We start from the raw sequence: 27,215 nt of genomic DNA, 5'->3' as shown, positions 1-27,215 counted from the left end.
GGCAGGTATTCACACCATCAGCCAATGGATTCTGCAGTAGAACAGTGGGTCATTGATGCTCTGGGAAATGCCAAACAGGCCTGTCTGGCACATGGACACCCAGGGCGGTGTTTCCTATGGAAAACTGTGAGCCTTCGGAATCTCAGCCTCCGCTTAAAGGAAAGATCTACAGGCCAACCAGACTTAAATTAGCCTTGGAAACTCATTCTGGAAAATGTGCCAGCTCAGATGCAAATCCCTCTTACTTACCTCGTGATGACAACAAAAGCCTGGTGAAAATTTTACTCATGCATTAACAGAAAAGACCTTGCCCGGTGACACACGTGGGTGGGATTCCAGCAGGGTGACATTGCTTTTGGCATGAGGGCCCTGGCCCCCAAGAATGGCAGCCCTGTGGCATGACAAATGCAGGCCACAGCCACATACCTTACCTGCTGACTCAAGGGGAAGAATGCAGAACCTACAAAAATTAAACTTCCAGCCAAAATCCCGAGATGGTAATCTCACAGAACAGCCCCTGAGGTAAAAGATTGATGATTAGAATTACACTCAGGAAAACACTGGTTGATTTCTAAACACCTTCAGAGCAAGTTATAGCCAAGACATTCCACTGGGGTCACTTCCTAAATCCACTGGAGGGAAAACATGAGCATTCAGCTTACTGGGACAGCGATTTTTTGTTTCACCACCATGGATAGAGGCCCCTCCATGCCCCATGAAAATCAGTGACAGAACTCTCCTGTTTTTAACATGAACTCATTTTCGTTTCTCCTCCTCCTGGTCATGTTTCTCCTCTCTGCCATATCTCCAAAACTGAAACAGCAGCAGCAGTGATCAGATCAGACGACTTTCTAGATCACACACAGCCATGGAAATCCCAAAAGAATCCTCTGGTTTCAGGTGAAAACCAAATGCTGATACCTGTCCACCTGCTTCCCGCAATTACCCTGGGGCTGGGGTAATTTTCTTGTTGAGGACAGGCTATTTAAGGAAGTGGTTGAGACGATGCGTTTTCTGTTTGACTCCAGTTTGACTTTCAGTTTGAAACCAAAAGAGTGCTCTTGTTAACCACAGTCCCAGAAAGAAGGAAAGGATTTTCAGAAGCCCAACTCACCTGGCTGTGCATCGGCAGGTTGAGGATATCCACATCACAGTGACTGAAGAGCCTGTGGTCGCGATAAACGAGAACAGGTTCCCTTTCTTTGCTGGCTTTCTGAAAAACCCTGGGGAGCATTCGCTTTCTCCTTACAGAATGTTCCTAATATTCAGGTTTTTTTAAGCAGCTTTTAATCTTAATTGCTGTTGGGATCTTTGGGTGATCAAAGGGAAGATGGCTGTGATTCTTTGTATTACTCAGGGCTGCATTAGCACCGGGATCACATATTCATTTATTTTGGTTGAGGAGGTAACAGTCTCCTTTCACTGCACGCACACAATTACTGTAAGCATGCAGGGGACTTGCCAAATGATGCATGAGGGGAGGAGGAGAATCTTTGAAGAAAATTGTTCAAACGTAATTTAGTTCACTAATTGGCAAGGGACCGTTACTAACGAATCGCTTCTGTTTTATGTCAGTAGTGAATCAGGTTGATCATGTGTAACATACATTAAGTCAGTTAATGAGTATTAACTAGAAATGCAACCGAAACACAAGAAAAAGGGTTTTTCACCTTTAACTAGCCAAGCAGAATCACCAATAAATAAAAGGATATGTGTAAGTGCCTTAGATGATTCCAATCTAAAGTGGAAAGACTTTTCTTAGAAACTGAGGGCAACCACAAGCGGGGAAAAAAAATCAGATGCTTACTGTGGCACTTCATCATCACTTGCTTTACTTCTAACCAAGCCTGAAATGAAAATGACTAAAAGTCATTACCGTAAAATAGCTGATTAGAACCCCTTGTGAACTGAGACAGTGAGTCCTGGCCCTGGCTATGAGACCAGGGCATCATAAGGCCAGTGAAGGCGTGTGTTGACCTGGTGGTGGCTGGGTGTGCACTTTTCCTGGGGGCAAGGACACTTGGCACCCCCCAGTCTGCATCAGACAGGCTGATGTGCCCCTAACCCTTGGGAATCACATGGAGAGCAGTGAGATCACCTTGCTGGAGCAGCCATAATCACAGCCATGCTTCACTCCCCTCTCTGTGTGTGACCCAACAGCATGACACAGCTTTGGGTGCAGTCAGGGCTGCAGGAATGTGGCCCTCAGAGCCCAGCAGTGCCAGGGCAGAGCTGTGAGGTGACAGCAGGCCCACGTGCAGAGCCTGGCTCACTCGTGGATGTGCAGCCCTGAGAGCAAACACTGTTACAAAACCCGGGCAGAAGGAAAGTTTCTGGCTGGCTCTGGCATGTGAACAAACTGGCTTATTAGGCCACAGGTGCAAAAATGAGAACATGGAGTGAAAGTGAGGATAAAATGGAGAATTCTGGTGCTCTGCAGGTTTTGTGAAATAGGTATTAGGCCATGGAACCTGCCAGACACTGCGAGGGGCTCAGGGACAGGCAGGGTCTGTTTGCTGTGATCTGCAGGATTGGCTTTAGGATTGCAATCCAACACTGCACTGCCTGGAGAAGGAGGGTGGCTGAACATCTCAGGGGGCTCGGTCTGGGCATTACCTCTGCTCAGTCAGGCAGGTCCAGCCTTGGCTTTCAACTCAGGCTTTTCAACTTTCTGGCCAAGCAGAGTCAAAACAGAAGGGAGATGCATCAATCCCATCTCCTGGCAGCTTTAGGTAAGGAAAGATCACTGTTCCAGCAGGAAGGAAGGGCCCTGATGTCTGCAGCCAATCTTGGATACTGCCACAGCAGATGAGAGCTCCAGACTCTATGGATCAGATACCTGTCATGTGTTGCTCTCCTTACCTGTATTTGCTGCCACCAGGTACCTTTCTCACAGCAGGTTCTAAACTGGGTATTTTGCAACACAATTTATATCACATAACGGCTGAGCCCCTCGGCACATGATGGGGTGCTGACTTAGAAATAAGCTGATAATACAGTCATGGCAACACTACTTGCAGAGTCAGAAGAAAAATCTAAATATCCAGCACTGGCAGAAAATGTGTACAGATTAGTTTATCTCTGCACTCAATAGAGATAAGACCCCTTCTTTGAAAAAAAAAATCTAAGCTCCAGGAAACAGCAGAAAGGATGCAGTTAAGCACAGTGTGGTGGATCATGAGAAATGCTGCCTGCTGGCATTGATACCTCAGAGTTCATCTGGAAACAATGCCTTAAATCAGGGTGACAGGATAGTCCAGCCCCAGAAGAGGAGACTTATCCAGGGAGGGGCAGGGGGTGTGAGGGAAAGAGGAAGAAAGAAGCACACAGACACCGTTCATGTGGAATGGTAACTTCTCAGCTTAAGAACATCAAACAAGTGCAGCTGGTTGGCAATGCCATGGCAGTTCTGGTGCTTGCTGTCTCTTGGCAATCCAGAGTTTTCAGGAGACAAATAAACATGCAGAAATACACGTGGGATGGGGAAGAGTTAAACATTGGTCTGTACCAGTCAGATGACAATGCAAACTCACACCTTCCAAATGTATTGTGTGTCAGAACGAACATAATTTCCTGCCGTTCAGAGGCAGCTTCTCTGGTTCACTGACCTTCCTTTTCTTCTCAGGTCCTATTACCTCTTCCTGGCTGAAGGCAAGGTTCAGGAGGTTTATCTGTAAGAACCATCAGAAACAGGGATCATTCTCACAGGGCACGCTCCTGCAACATGAGTTAAAAAGTACAGCTTCCAAAAGTGTCATGTGTATGCCTGGATCCTCCTGGCTTTGCTCAGTGTGATCCTGTTCTCCAGAAAAGCAATTAGGCAAGGAATCAAAACTGGAGTACTGGATGGAGCTGGGAATGTAACAGTTGTGCAAGCAACAGGTTCAGCTTCAGGGACAGGGAATGGATTTGGTGGCAAGGGGACAGGACCCATCTCCCCATCACTGTCAGAAAATAGCAGGAGCAAGGAGATCCTTGAGGAATATAATAGCTGACAGGGCATTTGTTTCTCAACCAACCTCAGATAATCATAACACATGGAAAAACAGGAGGCACTTAAGTGAAATTTGTCACAGCCTTTCAGGAGAAGACACACAGTCCCTCTGTTTGTAGATCAAGGAATTCAGTGTGAGCTGGTCAATCTCAGGCTTCAAGACTACCTGTGAGTCTGTGAAAAATAACTAAGCCAAGCAAACTTTTTCCCAAAAGGCTTAACTTCCCTCTAGAAAGACACAAACCTCTCCCAGAAATACTCTGAGCCTGCAACCCAAGAGGTTAAAAAACACAGATAAATATATGTGAGAATCTAAGTGAGTCAATGGAACAGACACTTCAGACAGACCACAGGGAGATGGCCAACCAGGACGACAGCTGAAGTGTTGGCTGTGCCAGGGGACAAACTCACTTATCCTCCTTATCATGTCACATATTTGCATTTCTACAATAATAATCTGGAGCTGCTGAGAGCAATGTGTGCTGTCGCCCACCCAGAAGGGACAAAGCACAGTCTGGCAATGTAGCCTCTCTCACTGGAGCTGAGGGGACACACCACAGCACAGAGCTTCTCCTCCAAAACAAAGTTCACTTGGATGACAGCGAGGTGAACGGCGAGGGAAAGGAGTGCTAAGAGAACTGCTGCTCCCAAACAGGAGTACCTCCCTCTAGTGTCACTGCAAGGCACCAGGAACCCCGGAACTGCAGCAGGGCAAGCACAAAGAGTTAATGAAGAGCTGCTCCAGAACACATCCCGGGGATGAGCACAAGGTCTCCAGATTACAAGATGTGGTCATTATAGAATTCCCCACTCACGTCACCAAGGCTGGCTTTCCATCTGACCTTGGAATGAGGCTTCGGCAATCTCTGCATAGCAATGGGCTTTCTAATGTGTGAAATAGCTCTGATTAGGGATTAACAGCAAAATACTTTGCAACAGCCTCCCTTCGCCTCTCTATCGTGTTTCAATTTGTTTTTCTTCCCTCCTCTTCATTATGAGCCATACAATGTTGCTTAATGCAAAAGTACAATTTCCTTTCCCTAAAAGCAGAGAAAACAAGAATGTGCCAAAGTGGGCTGGGCAGGTTCTCCCTCACCCTGCACAGTCAGGCTGACAGAGCTTTCCAAGGCTGCCCAAGGTGTGTTTGCTTGAGGACAGAGCCATGTGTTACAGCTCCTCACCTGATATTCAGCTGCTCCAACTGGCATTTTTGGCAGCTATTTATTTTCCTCTCCCTAACATTGTTTTAACCCGTTTGCTTCCTTCTATTTTTGAAGTGAAGGGCCCAGAGAAGGAAACCTTGCATCCAAACCTCTGCAGTGCTAACACAGCTGCAGGGTTTGTACCCTGTTTTGCTGGCCACACAACAAAGCAGGGGCACGATTCCCAGTATCCCAGCTCCATCACCTGGATGAGGCAGCTCTCCTTCTGTTCAAACCTAGCTAGAGCTGGTGCTTTAATTTCCTGAGGAATGGATCTTCCACAGCCCACAAAGCTACTCAGTGAAGGTTTTACCCCTTTGCTATTCCTCCAGAATTTCCTGCATGGATGGGATACTTGTAAGGTGGAGAAATAGCCACGATGAGCAGCTGCTTGCACTCCAGCTCCCCCCAGTTCTGCCCTTTACCACAGGCAGCACGAGCACCTCGCAGGAACCTGAGATGAGGAGTGAAAACATCCAAGGAAGCCATGGAGGGCTCTAGAGAAGCACTATTCACCCATTCAATGAATCAGATGTCAACAGTGAGAGGTATTTCACTGCAGCCAACGTGTCCTGGCCCGTCCCTGCCCAAGCTCACGTAGGAGCTTGGAGCCAGGAACAGACCCCAAGTCCAACTTCAGCTCCCATCCTTAACCAAACACTCCAGCCTCTTCCCCAGAAATGCTGCTCTAAAGGGGATTAAGTCAGACCCGACATATGCTTATTTGACTTGAAGCAGAAAGTAAACCTCTTCAACGGTGTGGTGAGAAGCAGGAAATCCCTCCCATTGATTAAACATACAATCAAAGCCTCCAGAAGTTAATTAATTCTAATTTTTCCCACGTACTGGGATGCTTCACTTGAATAACTGATGTCAGAGCTTGGGTTCTGAGAATGTTGCATTTCCTCATACACAACCTCAGCCCCACGGATGAGCCAGGAGCTGTAGAAGCAGGTAGGACAAAGTGCAGCCCTTGCACCTTCACCCTAAAAAGGGACCATGCTGACAGGTGGGACAAGCCCAGAGCAAGCAGCAAAGGCAGCAGCAGCTCCATGACCTCCTGACTCTGAGTCCAAGGCAGAGTTCAGGGTCTGGGTCATATCAGTGAGTGTGAATCTCCTGTTTTACTACGTGTAAAAAAGCAATATTTTGCCGCAGGAGTTTTCCTGTAGAACTGCAGCTAACTTGTGAATCATACAAGTGTTACTAATTTCTGGCATAAAACTCACAGGACAGCTGCGAATTGTCTGGAGAAGATATCAGGCTAAAAATAGATTAGACTTAGATTAAAGCCTTCCCAAGGCAGACGGGTGGACGAAGCAGAGCGAGCAGACCACAGCCACACTGCTATTCTTAGATAGACTCAATCAGGACCCGGTTTTTGTGCTCTGCAGTTTGCAATCCCCAGTGTCCCCACATATTCCAGCCAAAAATTCCCAGCATAAATTGAAGAAGATTTACAGCTCTCCTGACATGTGTTTTGCTTCCCAAGGCATCCTATGCAGAACAGCTAAAATTGCACAAGAGCATTCGGCTGTGTCCCTCTTTGTCCCTGGGCTGCCCCATGCTGGGGTTTGGCACTTGGCAGATTTTATGTCCTCAGAAGAGTTCCCTTTGTCCAGGACACGGAGGGTTTTGTTTGGTACCTTGTAACTATCCCCACAAATTCACAAGCACATGAATGTCAAAAGAAGTGCAGTTCCATCGAGCAAGCTGGAAGAATAAGGGCTGAGATACAAGAGTGAGCTGCTGAAATAAGGCAGAGTGACCCTCAGGTGTCAGGACAACAGTTTGTGTGGAGGACTTTCATCATCAGGGATGTTAATCAGAGTGACCTGAGGCATCCTGTGATTTCAACTGCAGCTACCACTGACTCAACAGCACAACAAACTCTTGTCACTTCCAAAAATCAACCTGGTGACTCTTCAGATTGGTCCCCTAAGACCTAATTCCTGCCTGCTCACTGACAGCTGGCTGCTCCGTGCTCCGAAGCACAGCAAAATCCCAGGGTCACAGGACACATCATGGTGTCAGTGGAAGGATGAGAGGAGATGGACACAAACTGAAACCACAGAATCACAGATTCCCAGAATGGTTTGTGTTGGAAGGGATCTTAGAGCTCATCTCATTCCACTCCCTTGTCATGAGCAGGGACACTTTCCACTAGCCCAGGTTGCTCCACAGCCCATCTAACCTGGCCTTGAGCACTTCCAGGGAAATACAAGAAATTCCATTTAAACATATGGACAAACTTTTAATTTTTTTAATGTGAGGGCAACGAAGTAGTGGTGAAAGTCAGCCAGGGAGGTTGTGGAGCCTCCTTCCTTGCAGATACTCACCACCTGAGGGGAGCAGGTCCCAAGGAACGCTCTCCCTCTCCCTGTGCTCTGAGCAGGTTGGTTGGCCCTGCTGACCCCGGTGGCTGTGCAGGGGTGGCTCTGTGGTTAAACCCCAGCACTGGGTTCCCATCAGTTTCCAGTACCATGGTCACACTGACATCAGTGGAATCCCTCCTGATTTCCATCTGTACAGGAGGATCACGCTGGTTACTGTGAAAGCCAACTTATGCAGGTGGAACAATGAGAGACCCTCAGTGTGGTGCTGCTGTGGAAAGCTGCCACGTTTTTGTGCCCAGGAAACCACGCCAACACATCACTGACTATCACCAGTCCTCTTCCTTTTCCTCAGTTCTTGATAAACCTTTGTCATTCAGTGCCACTCTTTTGTCTCACACCCTCGTGTATCTTGTAGCTTTTAAAGGATTAATGAACAGATCTTTCCAGAATTCAAAAATTCCAAAATTCCAGCTTCAAAAATTTCTGTTAGAAGACAAAATTACCAACACGTCTCCTGCTAATCTCCTCCAGGGCCCTCAATCACACTGTCCACTTCTGTGAGGGACATTCTCATTGCTGGATCACAATCACTTCCCAGAATCCTGATTCCAACTCTGTAACTGAGGGGAAAAAGACAATGGACACTCTTTCTGCCTATGAGGCTGCTACCCAGCAGGCCCTCATAGGATATTAGATGTTTCCAACCTTAATTTATGTGGATTTCTCCAGAGGGTCTGGCTGCTAGAATGCACAGCATGAACACATGGAGTGGCAGCCAGCACGGAAGCGCCACATCTTCCCACAGATGTCCCTGTGGGAGCTGCCAGGGAATCTGAGGGTGCAAGGGTTAAATCTCCCTGGACCTGTGGGGTGACAGGCCTCACCTCTGCATGCAGAGATCACTAGGAAACTGTTTCCTGCACACTAGACAGGGATAACTCATGGAAGGGATGAATGGCCCCAAGATACAGCTAAGGATCTGACGTGGACTGAGAGAAGCCAGGAATTTCCTGACCTCCCTGTCTCATTCCTCCCAGCATGGCCTGAGCTCACAGGAAGGAGAGGCAAGCTCATCTCTGAATCTTTCTCTCTTCATTGCTTGGGTCTGTGTAGCTTCAGCTGGTTTGGAGGAGAAAATGTTCTGGGAACTTCTCATCAGATACACTCTCTTGATAGACAGACAGAGATAAACCTTGCTGCTTTTTTCCTCTTCTGTGAAAGTTCAAGATAACGATATTGCTACAGAAAAATGCTTTCCTATTGCTCTGCACATGGCAGGTTTCATCCTTCAACTGCCTTCTGTCATGGCACTTCTGAACGTGGTTTGCCTGGGAAAAATCAGACAACAAAGGTCCTGATCTCCAAGCTGTTGTTCTGCAGTTGAACACACTTGTGCTGACCTTCACTGCCAGAAAGAAGCTGTGTACAACACTGCAGCTCAGCAGGGCACAGGAGCTATGGAATGGTTTGGGCTGGAAGGAATCTTAAAGCTCATCTCACTCTATCCCCTGCCACGGGCAGGGACACCTCCCACTGTCCCAGGCTGCTCCCAGCCCCAGTGTCCAGCCTGGCCTTGGGCACTGCCAGGGATCCAGGGGCAGCCCCAGCTGCTCTGGGCACCTGTGCCAGGGCCTGCCCACCCTGCCAGGGAACAATTCCTGATTCCCAATATCCCATCCATCCCTGCCCTCTGGCAGTGGGAGCCATTCCCTGTGTCCTGTCCCTCCAGGCCCTTATTCCAAGTCCCTCTCCAGCTCTCTTGGAGTCCCTTTGGGCACTGGAAGGGGCTCTGAGGTCTCTATCAGGGTAACTGACACTGATCCCTGGCACACTGGACAGGTATTACTGCATCATCCATGAAAGTCTGTGTCCACACAGTCCCTTGGAGAAGGAGCACATGGCCAGGTAGCCAAGTCTTCTGCACAAGGAGCAGCAGCTGGAGGCCAGACAGACTGTCCTCTGAGGCCTAGAGCAGCCCTGATTCACAACACTTAGGTATGAACCTCTCCCCAGACATCTCAGCTGCAGACAGCTCCTGTCAGGAGAGCTGATCCACATGGCAGGAGCCTGCCTACAGCAGCCAGTGAATCCCAGAGCAGAACCCCTGAGCCATCCCTGGTCCCATTGGGATGCCCACACAATGCCAAGTGTCAACACTTGTCTCCCTCATGTCCCACAGCAGTCTACAAGCACAGCCAGCCCAGCAGCAGGAGCAGTGTCTGGCAGCAGCTGATGAAGCCAGAAACTTGGGAGGCAGAGCTGCCTGGTGCTGTGCTGATCCAGCCACACCATTCCCAGCTCAGGGCGAGCCAGGGCTCCCTGCACGGCTGCCTCACTGTGCACTGAGATTGTGCTCCAAGGACCACCCCAGAACTTCAGCCCACAGCTTCCTGATGGGAGATAAATGCCTGCAGAGGCGTTCACATGGTCAGATTTTACTCATCTTCTAGTTCTGTTCCATTCCAAACTCATTCCACTGCAACATGTTTGCTTACACGAAGACAAAGCTGACCAAAAGCAATTTTCAGGACAAGGACATTCAAGGATGTCCTTTACAAGAGGATAGAAGAGTTTGCTGAAGAACTCAGAAGCAATCCCAAGTCCAGTGCAGGACCCAATTCTAGCAGATTTCTATTAGTTAAATTAATGGGCAGCAATTTTCTATTTCCCCCAACTCTTCACAGCTCCTAAAATGCCAGTGGAAAGAAGGAAGATGCACAAAGATAGCACAGGAGGACAAACCCTTGGCTGATGCAATCAGAAGGCTCCTGAAGCAGGAGAGGTGAGCTCATTTACATGCTGGTGCCTAACTCTGGATGATTAAGTGCAGAGATGCTCTGCTGGGAAAGGGCAATCTCTCATTTGATCCCAAGGATCATCAATCATGAGATGGCAGATAAGAAGCCAGTGGAGTACATGAAAATTTTTCCCCAACCTGCAAAGCCCTCTGTGAGAGACTCTCTGTGACCACTGCTAAAGGCCAGCTCCAGCTCTCACTGGGCAGGAAGAGCTGCTTCTCTTTTGGCAGATTCACATCCTTTTGCCTCTCCCATGTCAATGAGACAAAAATAAGCCTTTAATACTTTCATTCCTGGTTTTCCTGAAGAGCTCTAGGTCAGCAAGATAATGACCAATAAGCTCAAGTCCAGTTTTTATTTTTGGTAACCAAGCAATCAGAAGGATTCACTCCAGCTGAAGAGCAGAAATGTGCTCAACCACATTTCCAAAAGCAACTTGTGACTGTGGGTAATGGTTTTGAACTCAGAACTTCTTGAATATCAAATCCCTGTGCAGACAGCAATTTTCTGTGACACTCTAAATTGTTCTGGTTCATTCAGGAGATTTTGGCATTCCCACCCCAACCCAAGAGCTGGAAAACACTATTAATAGTGGCTGGATGGCAACAAGGTGTTCACATTCACACCCCACCAGGTCTGCTCCTCCCCATTTCACCTACACCTGACCCTGTCAGACAACACCTAACTCAAACTTCAACCCCAGCTTCTCCTCATTTTTTAGGACAAACTTCACCCACCAGCTTGGCTTCCTGATTCACATGGAATACACAATGGTCATTTGTTTTAACCACTTCCTTCAGAAAAGAAGGGAAAGTCCCTCTCATATGGAAAAAAGTGTCAAATTTTTATTAGTGCAGGCTTTACAGTGATGATTCTAACTACTGGCTTGACTTTGTTTTTCCCTAAACGGGGTGAAATATTAGCCAGTTTCTAAGCTATGAGGTTTTAAAAATAGCATCAAAGAATACATTAAGAAAAGAATCTCCCAGGGCTTGGGATTTTTTTAAAAGTCTTTGGAAGCACATGATGGATAAAGTGATTCTTCCATTTTTCAGCAACTAATGCTGTTTCCACCACCTTCAGACACTCTCACTCCTGCTACCGAATTCTAATGAAATGCACATGCTGAGAGAGGTGTCTGGTGCTGTGCTGGCCATGGTGACAGCCCCAAAAGAAGGTCAGAGCATGAATCAGTGGGGCAACCATGAGTCGCAAACAAAAAAGGCTCCTGTTTTCACAGACGACAGAATAAACAATGATCAGAAGGAAAGCGGAGGATGTGACACGAAAAAAAATGTGGTTAAAGTTTGAAAAATACCAGCCTAGGCACACAAGTTCACTTCTAAGATCCAGAGTCAAGGCAAATACCTCGCAGATGCCTTTAGAATGACAGGGTGAGCTGCAGTCTGCAGTTGCTGTCTGGGTTAGACACCCCGGGATTCTTTTCAACAGAGGCGGGGAAAATTTTAGTAGCAATTTCCTACTCTCATTAACTTATCCTGTAAAGATGCAGTTTCTGACCATTCAAGCTCACATGATTCTCAGCTAATTTGAATGGGAGGAGGATCAAGTGGCAAGTCTGGTGGTATTCAGAGATTTGCCATGTCACTGAACAAACCTCTGCATGTGAATTTGGGTTCAGATGGTGACTCAGGGTTTGGCTGGCCAGCCTTCAGGGTGGGATTAATTTTTTACTTATCTGAAACAACCTACCTGGTCTATCCTAATTCTTTGGGTTGCCCCAACAACCATCAAAAAAGAGATCAGTACCTCCAGGGGATAATTCTTCCAAGCCCAGAGGGGTAACCAAAAAGGGATAGGAATCATTAGGTACCTGTGACTCACATGTAAAGAAAGTCTGGAAGCAAGAGGGGAGAGGTGAAGACCATATTAGGCAAAAAATACACCCTTCAAACCTAAAATAGAGTAGTGATTTCAGACCCTTAATCTAAAACCACCCACAGGTAAACAAGGCTGGCTGGGACAGAGATTGGCTCTGTGTGTGTTACTCAGAGGTCCTAACTCCAGAGAACAGAATTAAATTCCAGTACTGGGCAGAGGAAATTAACTGATCATGGAAAGCTTCTTCCTAAATGCTTCCTGTTTATGTTGACATCCCTCTGCTACTCTGTAGCCTCTATGTATTGTTACCCTGCACAGTAAATCCACTGATGTTAGTGAATTTGATGATGCAATGATCCATGGCAGTGTATTCCCCTGTGCCTGGAGTATCTCAGAACCACTAAAGCTTCCTCACCTCCTGACATGCCCTTGAGCAAGGCATCCTGTCTGTCTCCTTGATTCCTCTCTTCTTGCTACCTGCAACCCAAACAGCAAGGCAAAATTAGCTGCAAAGTGCTTAATTTAATAAAAATAAATCATCTGGAAGCTTGACTAAACCACTGAGGCAGAAATCCCATGAAATTGTGTAAGCTTTGCTCTCAGACACTGCCAGCAGTGGCAGTTTATTCCTAGAAAGAGAGATTTCAGCATGAAGTGTCATCTGAACATCAGCTTGCAGCAGCTCTAGCAATTAAAATCTCCCTTTTAACCTGGATCTAAGAAAACAAAGCTTATGTCTAGACATGCCCTAAGTGTGAGGGGTGGGGGATAGGAGGGGAGATCTCCCCTGGTTAATATTTATTAACCTTTCAGACAGTTTCAATAAAATTTGAGGGGGTGTCCAAAGTGCCTCAGTGTCATGAGATGAGGCAACTGTTTAGAGAAGGAGGATCCTGTAAAAATCCCCAGAGCAACAAAAATGGCAGGATGAGTGAATTCCTTATTAGTCATCGGGGAATCTGCAGGAGAAAGACCTGCAAAGGTGATTTCACAGGCAGGAAAGCTGCTTTATCCTACTGCCTGACAATCCCAGGAATGCTATTTACCATTTTGTCACTAGATGGTATTGTTCCACAGGCTAGATCCCAGAGCCTCGAAGGTCAAACAGCATGGTATAGCACAGGCTGGGTTGATTAAAGGCACAGAAAAGGCTTTTTTCTCATGTATTTTAATGTATCTTTTCCCACATGGAAGTTATTAGCAAAAGTCAAACTGTAACAGCTAAAGGAAAAGAGCTTTGTTGAACATGGAGATAATGTAACTCAGTTTTGATGATCTGTGCATTTCCTCCATATCTCAAAAAAAAAAACTGCTGAGATAAAGAGGTACAAAGATACTGATACAAAATCAAATGTTTCTGTTAACAAACCAAGCATGATCAACCAGCCCTTTGTTACAGTTCAGTCTGACCTGACACAAACAGCCTGACAAACTTTGCACATATCCAAAACTTAAATATTAGAGAATCACAGAATCATGGAATGGGTTGGGATGGAAAGGACCTTAAAGCCCATCCAGTGCCACCCCTGCCATGGCAGGGACACCTCCCACTGTCCCAGGCTGCTCCCAGCCCCAATGTCCAGCCTGGCCTTGGGCACTGCCAGGGATCCAGGGGCAGCCCCAGCTGCTCTGGGCACCTGTGCCAGGGCCTGCCCACCCTGCCAGGGAACAATTCCTAATTCCCTAATATCTAAATAACCTGCTGTTATTAACAGCACTGAAAGACCATACCCAGGACATTGTGTGGAATACATTATGCTGAGATACAATCAGGAGCAGAAACTCCTTCAGTTTTGAAACTGGGCATTTACCTTTATCTTCAAGGCAAAAAGAAGATGCTTCTGTTTTTCTACCTGGATGAGTGTCACTTATGTCCCCTTCATGCTCATTTGAATCTGCTCTGACAGGACAAGGGTGATTCTGTAAAACAAATGATGTTTTGTCTTAATAATATAACCTAAAAAATACACCCAGGTGGTAAATCCATGAGGAGAGTGTTTCTTTTAAGGAGGTTTTTGCTAGATAAATTCTATTCTTCTGGTGAGAATTGGATAGAGCTATTTCTATACCTTTGTGCACTCCTCCTCCTCCTCATCCTCCTCACAGTCCAGCCCTTGGTGGGAGATCTCAGTAGGGCCATTCTTCTGGATCAGGTTGCTGTCAGCCTTCTTCACCCTCTTCTTCTCAGTTGTCACTCTGACTTTCATGAGGTGGAAATCAGTGGAGACTGAGCCCACTTTCAGGTTGATGGGATCCCCAGCAAACAAGAGGTCACCAGGGCTGCCATCTTCCTTGAAGCCAGGGGGCTGGTAATCCTTGGGAGTGACTGCACAGGGAGAGGGAACCCCATGAGGCCAGGGAAAGTGAGTTCCATCTCTCCTCAGTCTGATTTAGAAAGAGCAGTTATGAACCAACTTCGAGTACCATCAACTACTAAAAATATTCCATTTTTTTGGGGGTTTTTTAGGAGGAAGGGACAGAATGCAAAGGGTAAAATTAGCTGAGCAAATGTTATCAGGGAGCTCAAAGAAAAAATTTCTTTAGGATGCTGAGATACCATTAAAGTGCTGGAGCAGAACGTGACATTGCTTGTTCCTTAAGGAAACAAACTCAAAAAAAACCAAAACAAAACAAAACAAACCCCAAAAAACAAAACAAAACAACCAGGGAAGAAGGATTTTTCCCTTTCACACCACATAGCTGTACTTCTTATATGGATTTTAAACCTTTCCTAAAAACATTTGCCATCCCTGTGCATCAGAAAGATTTACTGTGTTACACCATTTCTCAGTGCTGCCAGCCAACAGCTTCTCCCATCTCAGCTTTTCTATGCTTTATTTTATTCCCAGGGCTCACACTTATCACAGAGACTGATGGAACTCTTCCCCAAGGCACACCCTGCTCTCCCCTACCGTGGTTGTAGTAGAGGAGTTTCATGCTCAGGGTGATGTCATTGGGCAGTGGCCCCAGGTCCTGCATGAGCAGGTACAGGGTCCTGAGCAGGAGCCTGCTGGCACGTTTGACATCCTTGCTGCACAGCCCAGCCACAAACTCCCTGTGGTTGCTGCAATCCGAAGAAGAATAATGGATTTGTTATCCTCAGTCATGAATATTCACGATCCAATTACACACACAGAGCACCCACTGACTTGTCTGAAACCACCAGTGACAAAGCTACAATGTCTTTATGTAATTTCCAGATAAACAGGGAAGTGAAACAGGCTCCAGGGATGGGGTGGCATCCGCAGAACACCCGCTCCAAACTCAGAGGCCTGGCATTTACATTTGAACAGACTTTGGAGCTGGGGCAACCATTATACAAATGTCATGACTCACTTGTTTGAACATGATTAAATTGGATCAAAGGACCATAAAACAAGTGCCTTTCACCTAAGCAATTTCAGGAATGAGAGGAATGAGTTGAGGATCCCATCTAAAGGCGATTCATCACAGGGGCTATTTTCAAGTCCATTCTGCAGTTTTTGAAGAGAAGTGAATTGCATGTTCTCACTCAATTCCATGTAAGAAAAAGCAGCTCAGAGGCACATTTTTCAGCAGTGACAAAGGGGCATTCCCCTCACCTCCTTCACCCATCCAAATGTCAGCTGGCTGCTCCAAGCCAGCAGTCCAGACAGAGACCCATGGGTGACATGAGTGGGATGAATGGCACTCCAGAGGAGTTTGTTTCTCTTTGATTAAAACTGAGGTAGATGAGATGAGCAACTCAGAGCAGCCAGCCAACTTCAGACAAGCAGATGAATCACTGTGTGACTAAGGGACCTGAACTTCCCTAACTTTCAATGAGAAGGGGTCACAAAGATGTGTAACTCCTTTGGAAGACCCCTGACACTGTGTGTAGGCTGGAGGGTGCCCAACACAATCACCTCAAATTGCATCAAAAGCAGTAAAAAGGTAACCCATGAATATCCCAGAGCAAAGCTGCCTGACTGACCCTCAGAAAGGAGCAAATTAAGATCAATTCCCCCTTCCAACTGAACTTCTTTGGGTCATGAAAATGGGGTGGTTGTGGAACAGCTTGAATCCCCAAGGTATGGAATCACAGCATCATTTATGTTGGAAAAGACCTCTAAGATCATGAAGTCCAAACTCTGTGGTATTAGATGTGCACTGTGGTCCTTGATTAAATCCTGCATGTTCAGAAACGTACAGTGAGAGGAAAATGCAGGCAGTGCCCAAGGTGGAATATCCATCACCATTACAAACTGTGGGATTAGCAGATCAGAAATGGCAAAAGGAAAGTTCATAAGGAAAAAAGAAATGAGATGTCCATAGGAATTAACAGCATTAAGAGGTCAAGCACTACTTCAATATGGGAATAACATAAAGACAATGTGATGCAGGAGGGAGTCAAAAAGCAGAAGATAAGAAACAGAACCTTGGAAGGAGTGGGATCTGTGGCAAGGAAGTCCCAAAAATCCGTTTAGAATAAGGCAAGGACCATTTAGGAGAAAGTTTCCCCTTACCCCTTGGTTGTGATGCTGCAGCCTCACAAAACCTCTCTCCCAGAGTGATTAACTCCGAGTTTGCACAGGACAGCTGCTGCAGGTGTAAAAGGCAGCATTATCAGCTGAAGGAGCTGATAGCAAAGATGACACAATTCCCTGATCTGTGCCAGAACTCTGGATTATTAAAGACTGCAGGGACACGCCTGAGCCTGCCACAGCACTGCCAATCCCCACAGAAACACAGCCCAGGAATCCAGGGCCACAGGCTCTGGAGCCTCAGAGCACATTCAAGCATGACAGGAAGATGGCTTGGCCTCTCCCTGGATGACAGAAAGGACACCCAAGCTCCATGTGGGGACTGTCCTTATTTCTAGGAATTAATGGGTAAGGCTGATTAAAACCCCAAAGTACTCAAGGACTATCTATTATCCTTCACATCCCAGATCTCCTCTTCCCCTGTGTGTGCTGTCCAGACACTGGACAGCAGCTTGGAAGCAGAAATGGAGGGCACAGCCAAAAAGTCATTCCAGAGATAATTCAGATTTGCCCAAAAGAAAATAATTTTGCCTTATGGTTAAAGATTATTTGCATGTGTTTAGAGAAAGAGCAGTTAAGGGCACACTCCAGGAGTGTTGGGGAGGAGCTTCCTAAGGAGCACACAAGACAGCAGAGCTCTCTTGCTGTCCAGGCAGGTTCCAAGATCCATCTTTCACCAGTGCCAACTGTAGAATAAAGTAAAACCAGGTTAATTAATTTTCTTTGCTTTGGTTATAGTAAATGGCCTTTGATAGCATTTATTTGAAGCTCCACAGGATTATGGCCTACTAAACACAGCTTTAAACACCTAACAGAGAGTGCCAAAAAGAGGCAAAAAGCTGCTACTTTCTGCCACATATTTTGCACCATCAGCTCAGGCAGCCTAAGTGAAAGTTCTCTCAGGTCACCCACGCAGGGCTGCTCAAGCAGAACACACATATGCAAATGCTCAAGGGAAAAAAATCTGGGGCACAGGATCATGGTGAAAGGGCTCAAACCTGAGCAGGTTTCATCTGAAAGCACAAGGCTGCCTGGTGGCAGTGTAAGAACACTTGTTGTTAGCTGAGACAGCAGCAAGCTCAGCAACTGGGCTGGTTTCTGCATGGCTTCCCTGATGAGGCACCACTCCTGTCAACTGTCCTTGGCTCAGGTGTGCTCTGAGGGCCTCGTGGTGCTGTGAAGGAGCATTTCAGCTCATTCTCCCAGCAGTTCATACCCTGTAAGGTGAATATCCTCAACTCTGATGGGATTTACAGCTGCTTAATGACTTGGACCTGCTCAAACACAGAATCACAGGATGCTTTGGGTTGGAATGAATTTAAAGCTCACGTTGCTCCCCACCCTGCCATCTGCACAGACACCTTCCAGTAAACCATGTTCCTCCACCCAACCTTGCTTTGGATAAGGATTGGACCCTAGGGTTAGGGTTAGGGACTTTCAGGGATGGGGAGTCCACAACCTCTCTGGGCAATCATAAAGTGCAACTTCTTAATGCTTCAAGAATACAGTTTTTAGTGTAACCCCAAATCCTTACCTGCTGATGTCCATCTGGGGCACCTTGTTTTTGTACTTGAATTTGAATTGATACATTTCAGTGACTGTCTAGAGATGTAACAAGAGAGAGAAGCAGAAATGGATCACTTTGAGAAACAAGATGTGTCCTGAGCTTGGAGAGTCCTTTCATACTCTCTGCCAGAGCACAGAATTAATCTGACATGCTGACAATTTTAACTATTATTGCTTGCACAGGCTTTGGCAAATTCTCTTAACAGCTACATCTCACCTAGCACTGAAAGAATCACAACAAAATTACAAACTTCCTGCCTCCTCCTTCCACTTCCTCTGTGGGCCTGGCTCTCCTGCTTCAGTCTCTAGCAAGGCTCCAGGGCTGGCCAGTCCTCCCAGTGACCCTTGCTAAAGGAAAACTGGGAAGCTGCACAGGTGACCAGTGCCACAAGGAAGCCTGGCCCCATGCTCTGAATGGGGACAAGGGCCTGGAGGACTCTTCCCACAGGGAAATCCAAACAATATTGCATGGGAAATAGCTGAACTTCACTGGTCTAGGACTCTTTTTGAGGTAGACAAAAATAGTGGATGATTTTCCATTTAAAAGAATTAAAGAATAAAACAATTAGGAAGAACAGACAGCTTCCCCCCATGAGAAAGGGTCTATTGTACACCAATTCCATGGCTATAATTCACTTTTTCCAGAGACAATGAGGTCGATTAGTAGGAGCTCAGCTGGGCTCTTAACTCGGAGCTTTCCTTGCAAATCCAGCCTTGGCATGGCTCAGCTCCTGCTCTGTCCCCAGACTCTGAGGTGCCACACAGCAGAACTGGAACCAGGTTCAGATGCAAAGGGTCTGAAACTGTTCTCTGTCCCCAGAGTGGATGCAGACCCTCACTCCTGGATCACACCCAAACAGGTGAAACCAAACAGAAACACAACAGGGAACACGGAGAGGCCGAGGCCAGGCACTACCCAACACACCCACGCAGGTCTGAAGGGATTCCTGACTTCTGTCCTACACCTCTCTGCATGAAAAACCAGCTCTTTTCATCAAGGCTGTTAAAAAGGTGGTTTGCAAATGAGTAATGTTGAATTTCCCATTTTTTGTCTTTGGGAAAGAAAACAAAACTGTGAACATGCCCATTAGTTATCTGCTAACATCCCTGCCTGAGGCCCTGGTGGGCCCTCAGCCGGGTGTTTGATCACAGTGCAGCTCACTGAGCTGGCACTCGGGACTGAAGGCACAGGAACAGAAATGGGGTCACCAAGGAGCTATGTCAGGGTAGGACTTAAGCCTCCACTCCACTCTGAATACAAATGTACTCACCCATGTCTTCAGCTGCCTCAAAGATTAATTAAGACTCTTTCTTACCTCGGGATTGGTGTAAATCTGTTACAAGAAAGCACAGTGAGGACATTCTCCCTGGGACAACTTGAACCAGTGACTAACAAGGATTTTTCAGTTTACAGCAGAGACTGTGCTATCTTTAGTGTGGGATCAGAGAAAGGAATGGCTGGGAAAGAGCCTTCCTCTATCTGCAGTCAATACTTATCACTTCAAAGACAGGTGAAGACACTCATGTGTGCAATACTGGAGGAATGAGGTTAATTCCCATTCCAGCCCTCACAGGCAGCTATTGATGCCTGGGATTTAACTGCTCAGATGATGCACAGGGTAGATGGTGAGCAAAGCTCCTGGTGCTTTGCAGGGGGCTGGGGCCAACAGTGAGAACCACCAGTGTGTGGTTTCTCCAGGATCAGATTAATAAAGAGGATCCCTCTGCAGAGGGAAATGGAGAGCACATGGCAGCTTCCATGATAGGAATCACTCTCAGAGTTTAAGGAGACAAATAAGGCCTCAGTCAGAAGTCTGACATGCTGAGCAAAACATTTCCATGCAGCCTTGAACTCTACATTTACTGTATCTAAGAAAGGTCACAGCTCTATTAAAAATCACACACATTTTGGCCTCTCTTTAAAAAAGGCACAAATGGGTTGACACAACCTTGACTCTGTATCTCTTTCAAGCAGGGGAGGGGAGAGAAAACCACTTTGTATTCATTTACTTACTGCAAGGACAGCCACGTGTAGCTAAGGAGAGAAAACCAAAACAAAACACAAAATCAACATCTAACCTTAGCGGGCAAGGAAAAGCAATTCCTATCAAACCCCGACTGCCTACACAGGGAGAAGGAATAAATACACTCAACAAACCAGGAGTTAAAACCCTTTTTGCAGATTCTTCCCAGCACAGCATCAGCAACACCTAGTGGCCGGTTTGCCTGGCTTGATGCAGTTTCCCAAAAAACAACTCCATGCTCAGTAATCCCCCTTGGGACTCCTTTCAAACAAATCCCCAAATACTGGTTTAAAACTCTTCACAAGAGCACCCATCCCTACTCAAGGGATAATATTTGCTTTCTGCTAGGAAATTCCCCAAAGATATTTAATTTATGCTCTATCAAGGAATTGCACATGGGCCTGCCCTTAAAAACAATCTTATAACATGCATGAAATCCCTCAGTTTTTCCTTAATCCTTGTCAAACAATTAATTTATGTCTCTCATGAATAACAAAGGGCTAAATACCTCCTAGAGCTGTCAGCAAGCAGTAAACTGTTCACAACACTGTTAATTATTGTGCACACTGACAGTTGCACTGATGTCTGAGGAACACTCAGATCAACCAGTGTCAGAACAACCAGTGCTCCACTTGGCCTGGAGGAGCTGGGCTGGTGAGCAGTGCAGACACAGAGCACAGCAATTGGTGCTTTTTCCTGTGCAGGGCAGTTCTGATGTGAAAATCAGCAAGGAATAGGAGAACTTGCTAGCTGGTTTTGTCATGGAAGCAGTTACACACCTTATTTGGTGAATTAAGGGGGGAAAAAAGGGATAAATTCTGAGCCTGAGAGAAAAGCCAGGAGGGTTAGAGAACATGAGATGAAGGGGAAAGATTAGGGAAAAGGAGATGAAGGACAGCAGAAGCACAGCACCTCTCTGAAGAAAACAAAACCAGGAAGGAGATCCAGATCTCAGCTCTGCCTGGCAGGACCTCTATCAAACTTAAGAGAACACAAATGTAGAGCACAGAATTCAGGAAAATCCATTGCAGGCTGCAAATTGGTTCCCACACCATGGAGAGCCAGGAGAGGCCAGAGAAAGTGGACAGGATTTGAGCTCAAGGTATAAAATCCCAAATCTCATACTCAGGGCAGGGTCTTTCCCCTGTCCCACAGCTGTAAAGGTTGTTGGGTGCATCAAAGATCACAACAGAAATACAGCAGGAATGGAAGGAAAGTTTTGTCCTTACTTTATGAAGAAATAGGACACTCTAATAAAAAGTGAAAAAAACCACTTACATACTGCTTCTCCAAAGCATCAAAACAACCTTGAATCCTGCCAGGGAAAAAACCAAAACATGTTAATACTAACCAGCAATATTTATCTCCTGATCTGTAAACATACTCATTAGATGTGGGTTAAAGGGCATTTTTTCTGGAATTAGGTCAACACAGCCACCAACATTTGAGACTTGTGAAGTCCTTTTCAGGTCAGTCCCAAAGGCAGCATTTTCCTTTCTGCATCTGTGCACTGTTTACACTTCTGGGGCATTATCCTGTCAGCCCAGAGCCTGCTTGAATCCTGACAAAGACAAGGATTGGAGGCCAAAGGCTGGCTCTGAGTGTTCCTGCTCTGTGCTCTGTTCCAGCTCCCCAGCCAGAGCTTTGATGGCTCTTTTCCCATCAGCCTTGTACAGAGCTAGGCTCAATCTGAACATGTCTGGTCTTGTAAATCTTTGTTATCTGATGCAGAGTTTACAGCAATGGATTTTCTCAAAGTAGTAAATATTATTTGAAGCATCAATGGCCAGATATTTACTCTTGGAGTCAAAGGATGTGCAGCAGGTATCTCCCTAGCACATCAGGGACAGTTTTTCTGCTTGTTGGGAACATGCCAACTGTGAAATACATCCTGAAGAAAACTGTGAGGTTCTTAGAGAGGGAGATAAAATATTGTACATACTGAAAAACAAGTGCAAGAATCCCTATCAAAGTGAAACTAGAAAAAATTAAACACAACAGAAAGGATCTCATGACAGTCTTTAGCCTCTCTCTGCACCTCTGCTGCCACATGTGCTCTGGGGCCTGACCATGACCTCACTGCAGCCATCACTTCCACAGCCCTCGAACTCACATGACCTCAGTCACTAATTCTGTCCTGCTTACACAGGGGCCAAGCACCCCCAGCTGCAGTGGGAGCTCCCCTGGCACCAGGGCACGATGTTTTCCAGTTCAGGAAGAAGAAGACTGCAGGGGCAGATGTCTCCTACTCAGCACAATCTTGTCTTGGTTTCGCTGTTACTCACTTACCACTTGACTATCTGCAATGATCCCAGACAGCTTTTATCTTCTCGGAGAATTTTTAGACAGAGGTCTGCAAAACCAGATTTAGCACATAGTTACAATCCTTATCACAGTTCTTGGGCAAACACTGAAACTAAGCCAGTCCATCCTCCCTTTTTTGGGTAAAAGCTTTATCTGAAGGTCCTTCCTGAGCGGAAATGTTGGATTTCCACCAAGTCTCAGGTGGGCTGACACAAGCTTATTGCTGGGTTTGCAAATGTCAGAGCTTTCCTCACAAGCCCTGGGCTCTCCCAGAAGAAGGGAGGGAGTTACAGCTTTATTACACCAGCAGCTTCATCCTCTCCTCCCTCCACCCTTGAGCATTCCCTAACACCTTCCCTTCTGCATTCAGACTTGATCAGCATCCATGTGAAGCGATGTCTCAAGGACTGGGCTCACAATAAACTTTCTGTGAAGCTTTTCCACACAGCTCCTTCTACCTGTGCTTCCAGGCATTCAGAATGGCAAAAGGGACACCTGTCCTACAGGTGAAAAGGGGCATTAATAACACCTTAGGATTCAACCAAGGGGCCCTGGAAGATGTGAGCAGGCCAGATGTTAACACTCCTCATCAAAGAGGCACTAGACAGACCTGACCATTTGACCAGTGGCTTTTCAGGGTTAGGGGATCAAGAACGAATTTGGGATTTCTGTGCCCTCAACCAAATCTACAAAGTACATGTGAACAAGTTTCAGGGCAACTAATGCCATAAGGGACAACACAGAAATGGACTGGAATGCATGGGGACATTTCACACCTTGAATGATCATAAAGCATCACCAATTCTTGGAATTGTGTGACAAGAGTTTGGTTCTCAAAGTTCTTTTTTTCCTTAAAAAGTTCTGATTCCCAAAGCACATATGAGATAGTTTTCATGGAAATAAACCCCAAATCCCAACAATGAAACAGTTTTACACTGAAGGAGGGATGATTTAGATTAGATGTAAGTCAGGTTTTTATAATGAGGGTGGTAAAACACTGGCACAGGTTGCCCACAGAAAAGGTGGATGCTCCATTTCTGGAAATATTCAAGGTCAGGTTGGATGGGGCTTGGAGCAACCTGGTTTACTGGAAGGTGAACCTGTCCATGGCAGAGGGTTGGACTTAATGGCCTTTAAAAGGTCCCATCCAACCCAAACCACTCCACAATTCTATGAAAATGGGCAAATCTAATTTCAGCCTCCCAATGAAAATTTGAAATGTGAACCTCATGGGTTCAAAAATCCAAAAGAAAATAAAACATTCCAATAAGAGTAAATTTTAAGACTTTCTGTGTTTTAAGTCACTCTCCTGGCTCTGAGACCTGATTCATGGGGCTGGCAATGGCAAGGAATGACTCTAAACCAAGAGAACACCAACAGAGAAGCCAGGAGCTCAGGGTTCCATGCTCTCTGTCAGAAATTCTGTCTGCACCCAGACTTGAGAAGATGTGAGAATCTGTAGCCAACCCCCACCCAAAGTGAAGTCACCCACATGTGCAGCCAGAAGATAACACATCAGGCAGATTATAGGTAAAAGATGATAGATAAAATGCAGTGAGTAGAAAGAAGCCCTCAGCACAAAGTGCAGGTGTTACCATCCAGATAGCGAGTGCCATAGGAGCTCTCTGGGAACAGCCCCCTCATGTAGGTTATGCAGGACACAGAGATGGCCAGGAGCCTTTTCACCAGCACCAGGGACTGCTGCTCTGTGCTGATGCTCTCAGGGAACAGCACTGCCTCCTGCAAAAGCAAGCCAAGGCCAGAAATAGCACCTTCTTAAGTGTAACACAGATTATATTTAGAAACAAGTCCCAGCAGGTGGGAAGAGGGTAACTTCGAAATATAACATGAAATTTTAAGGTTTCTCTGGTGTTTAAGCTAGGTAGGGAAGACTCATGTGTGAGGTGGGTGGATTAAATGATTTAAGGGCAGAGTTCAGTAGATCTGACATCATTACCCAGATGCAGAGTGCACTGGTTGGATGTGCCCTCTCCTTTATCACATTCCCACCCCCTCCACTGCGCCAGTGCTGGCATCTAACAGAGAGCCACCCCTCAAAAAAGGTGTGCAGTTTTAATTGTGGAGTCACACAAGCCCAGGGCTGGTGTGGCAGCCACTGCTGTACCAAAGGCTGCTGGTTTGAGCTCTGCCAGCAGCCTGAGTTGCCAGCAGAGTGATTTTAACTCCAAGCTGTAAAACAGCACCTGGAGCTACAGTAAATACACACTGCGTGATGCCACCACGAACAATGCAGTGGACACTGCACTAAATTTAGTTCTTCTATTCCTTTATTGCTGTTCTTCCTGCTAATAAAGCTCTGTGCACACCTAATGAGCCTACATTTATTGAGTCAAATCATGTCAGAGCCCCACACTGCCTCTCACTGAATTGGAATGAATCCAACTAAGAACAGTGCAGACAACAGGAAGGTTTCCTGCCTCCGCAGGCACAGGCGTGCCAGGTCCCAAACCGAAAGCTAAGATTGTCTGCACCACCATATTTTAATTTTTTACCTTAGAGGGCTTGTTCTTTTGCTTGAGTAGCTGCTGAGCAGCCATCCTGTGTTTCAAAGACCTGCCTTCCACTTGTAACTAAACCCTGAAAAAGAAAAAGGCATGAGACATGTAGAAAGCACAGTTACTGCTATTTCTCATCTATGTTAAAGTAAGAATGAAATTCCTCAGAGTTTGAAAGCTAATTGCCAGGAAGGACAGGTAAAGCAAAGTAAACCAAGGGTACACCATGGCACTGAGCCTGCAGAGCATGAAAACTCCTGCTCACTGGTAAACAATCAATAGTATTTGAAATTCAGGGCCACAAGTGCACCTGGTGTCAGTCGGTGCCACTTCAGAATGCATTTCTCATATTCCAAACCACAAATGTTAATTCCTACAACCATTAGAAAGTGTGAAGGGGGAATGTGAAAGAACTGGAGGTCTGCCAATAGCAGTTAATATCTTAGCAAGGGTAAGCAGGAAACGTGCTAACATCGGTCTTGGCCAGAATAAGGGAATGATTCTTCTGGGACACCTTGAAAGGTAAAAAAAAAAAGGGAGAGTCCCAATTGTTTCAGATAGATAAACCTGGATTGAAGAGGAAAATACTCATTTTACCAGAATGGAGAGCTGATTGGTACAGGCAATAACACTGGATATTCCATGTTTCTCACTTGAGTGAGTTGCTTGATTTAGCACCATCTGACAATCCTGATTAAAAACTTCCATTAGCTGGAATTAACAAGGCCTGTGTTAACTAGTTTGAAAAATGACTTGCTGGGAGATCTCCACATCTCATTGCAAATGGGGGATGTTAATGAAAGGAAACACCACCAACAGGTCCCAGAGGGACGGTGCTGTGTCCGCAGCTACTCAAATTCCCCAGTAAGGATTAAAGTAATAGCACAAACACGGCAGGGTGATTTAACTCCTGACCTAATGCAGCCTTTTATTAACTCAGCTGATCAAGCCTTGTTCTGCATTTGCACCTTTTGTGCCTTTTCTTTTTTTCTCTTGTGGAAGCCACGTTTCCATTTGTTGGCAGTCATTAAGACATGTTGATCAGAACACGGTGACAGCTTTTATGCTAAATTTAGCACTTCATTTAGTAATGAAGACAGATTACAGCTATAAAAGTATATTTAAACAAATACACACCTGCAAAATTTTTAACGTGTTAAATATTTTAGCAAAGTAGTTTGCTTTTTTTTACCTGGGCACTGTGAGCAGGACTGGAATGCAATCAAAGCAGACAAAGGTGTTGTAATTACAACATGAGGTTATTAACTAAATAAAGTTGATTTAGATGAGACAAAGATGTAAGAAAACATGTTTTATAAACCATAAAATATTTATATTGATTTTCTGAGGAGGAAACATCACCCAGACCAAGCTGACCCATTACAGCCCAGCTGTTCAGGTACAAGGTACAAGACTTTGGCATCAGTGTCACACCAGGACTGGAAGGACAGAACTTGCCCTGGAACTCCAACGCTCCCCCAGTCTGCAGCCACCTTATCACTGAATATCAGTAAATTAGTACTGAAAGGGAAAAGACAAATTGCATCCTTAGGAACCCACTGCTCCCTGACACCCTCAGCCCTGCACCCCTCACTCTGCCCCTTGTGCCTGATGTTGGAAAGGTGAGGAACCACAGCCCTTAAAAAAGCAGCCATGGCTCCGAAGATGGGTTTTACTCATTTTTTTTTGAGAGGCTCCTGAGGGGTTTTATGAGCGGAAGCCCAGGCCCGGCCGCGGTGGACACGGGGCTGGGTCCTGCCCCTCACACAGCAGCACCGTGAGGAACCCCTGAGGCCCGAGCGGGCGGCGGGGCTGAGGCGCGGGAGCCGCGAGGCGCTGAGGGAGCGCTGAGGGAGCGCTGAGGGAGCGCTGAGGCGCGGGAAAGCCCCAGAGCAGAGAGGGGCTCCCGCGGGGAGCGGCTCCCGGAGGTACTTGGGGGTCCCCGAGGTGCGCGGAGCTCCCCTGAGGCGCTGGGAAGCGCTGTTGAGGCGCTGTGAGGCACGGGCGGACCTCAGGCCCTGAGGGGTCCCTCAGGAGCTCCGGGCCCCCTGAGGCGCCCCGTAAGGAGCTCCCTGAGGAGCCCCTGAAGGACAGTGGGGGGGCCTCCTGGGGCACGGGAGACCTTAGGGCG

The 27,215-nt window shown here is 46.4% G+C and overlaps 1 protein-coding gene across 1 annotated transcript; it reads right to left on the bottom strand.

The window, feature by feature from the left end:
• Nucleotides 1–3,060: 3,060 nt before the first annotated feature.
• On the bottom strand, nucleotides 3,061–26,608 carry HORMAD2 (HORMA domain containing 2). The gene is made up of 13 exons (XM_071444909.1): nucleotides 26,519–26,608; nucleotides 25,082–25,166; nucleotides 24,164–24,308; nucleotides 22,554–22,617; nucleotides 21,543–21,579; nucleotides 20,255–20,275; nucleotides 19,557–19,574; nucleotides 18,209–18,276; nucleotides 15,085–15,236; nucleotides 14,242–14,498; nucleotides 13,984–14,092; nucleotides 12,588–12,649; nucleotides 3,061–3,671 (listed from the first exon to the last, which is right to left on the bottom strand). The coding sequence occupies exons 2-13, from the start codon at nucleotides 25,124–25,126 to the stop codon at nucleotides 3,555–3,557; spliced, it is 1,095 nt and encodes a 364-aa protein (XP_071301010.1). The 5' UTR covers nucleotides 25,127–25,166; nucleotides 26,519–26,608; the 3' UTR covers nucleotides 3,061–3,554.
• Nucleotides 26,609–27,215: the final 607 nt, after the last annotated feature.

Source organism: Agelaius tricolor, unplaced genomic scaffold (assembly GCF_023055355.1).
Source record: "Agelaius tricolor isolate 1412-34295 unplaced genomic scaffold, bAgeTri1.0.p SCAF_20, whole genome shotgun sequence".
In the NCBI taxonomy this organism is placed as follows: Eukaryota; Metazoa; Chordata; class Aves; order Passeriformes; family Icteridae; genus Agelaius; species Agelaius tricolor.
This window is presented reverse-complemented; position numbering and strand designations above follow the sequence as displayed.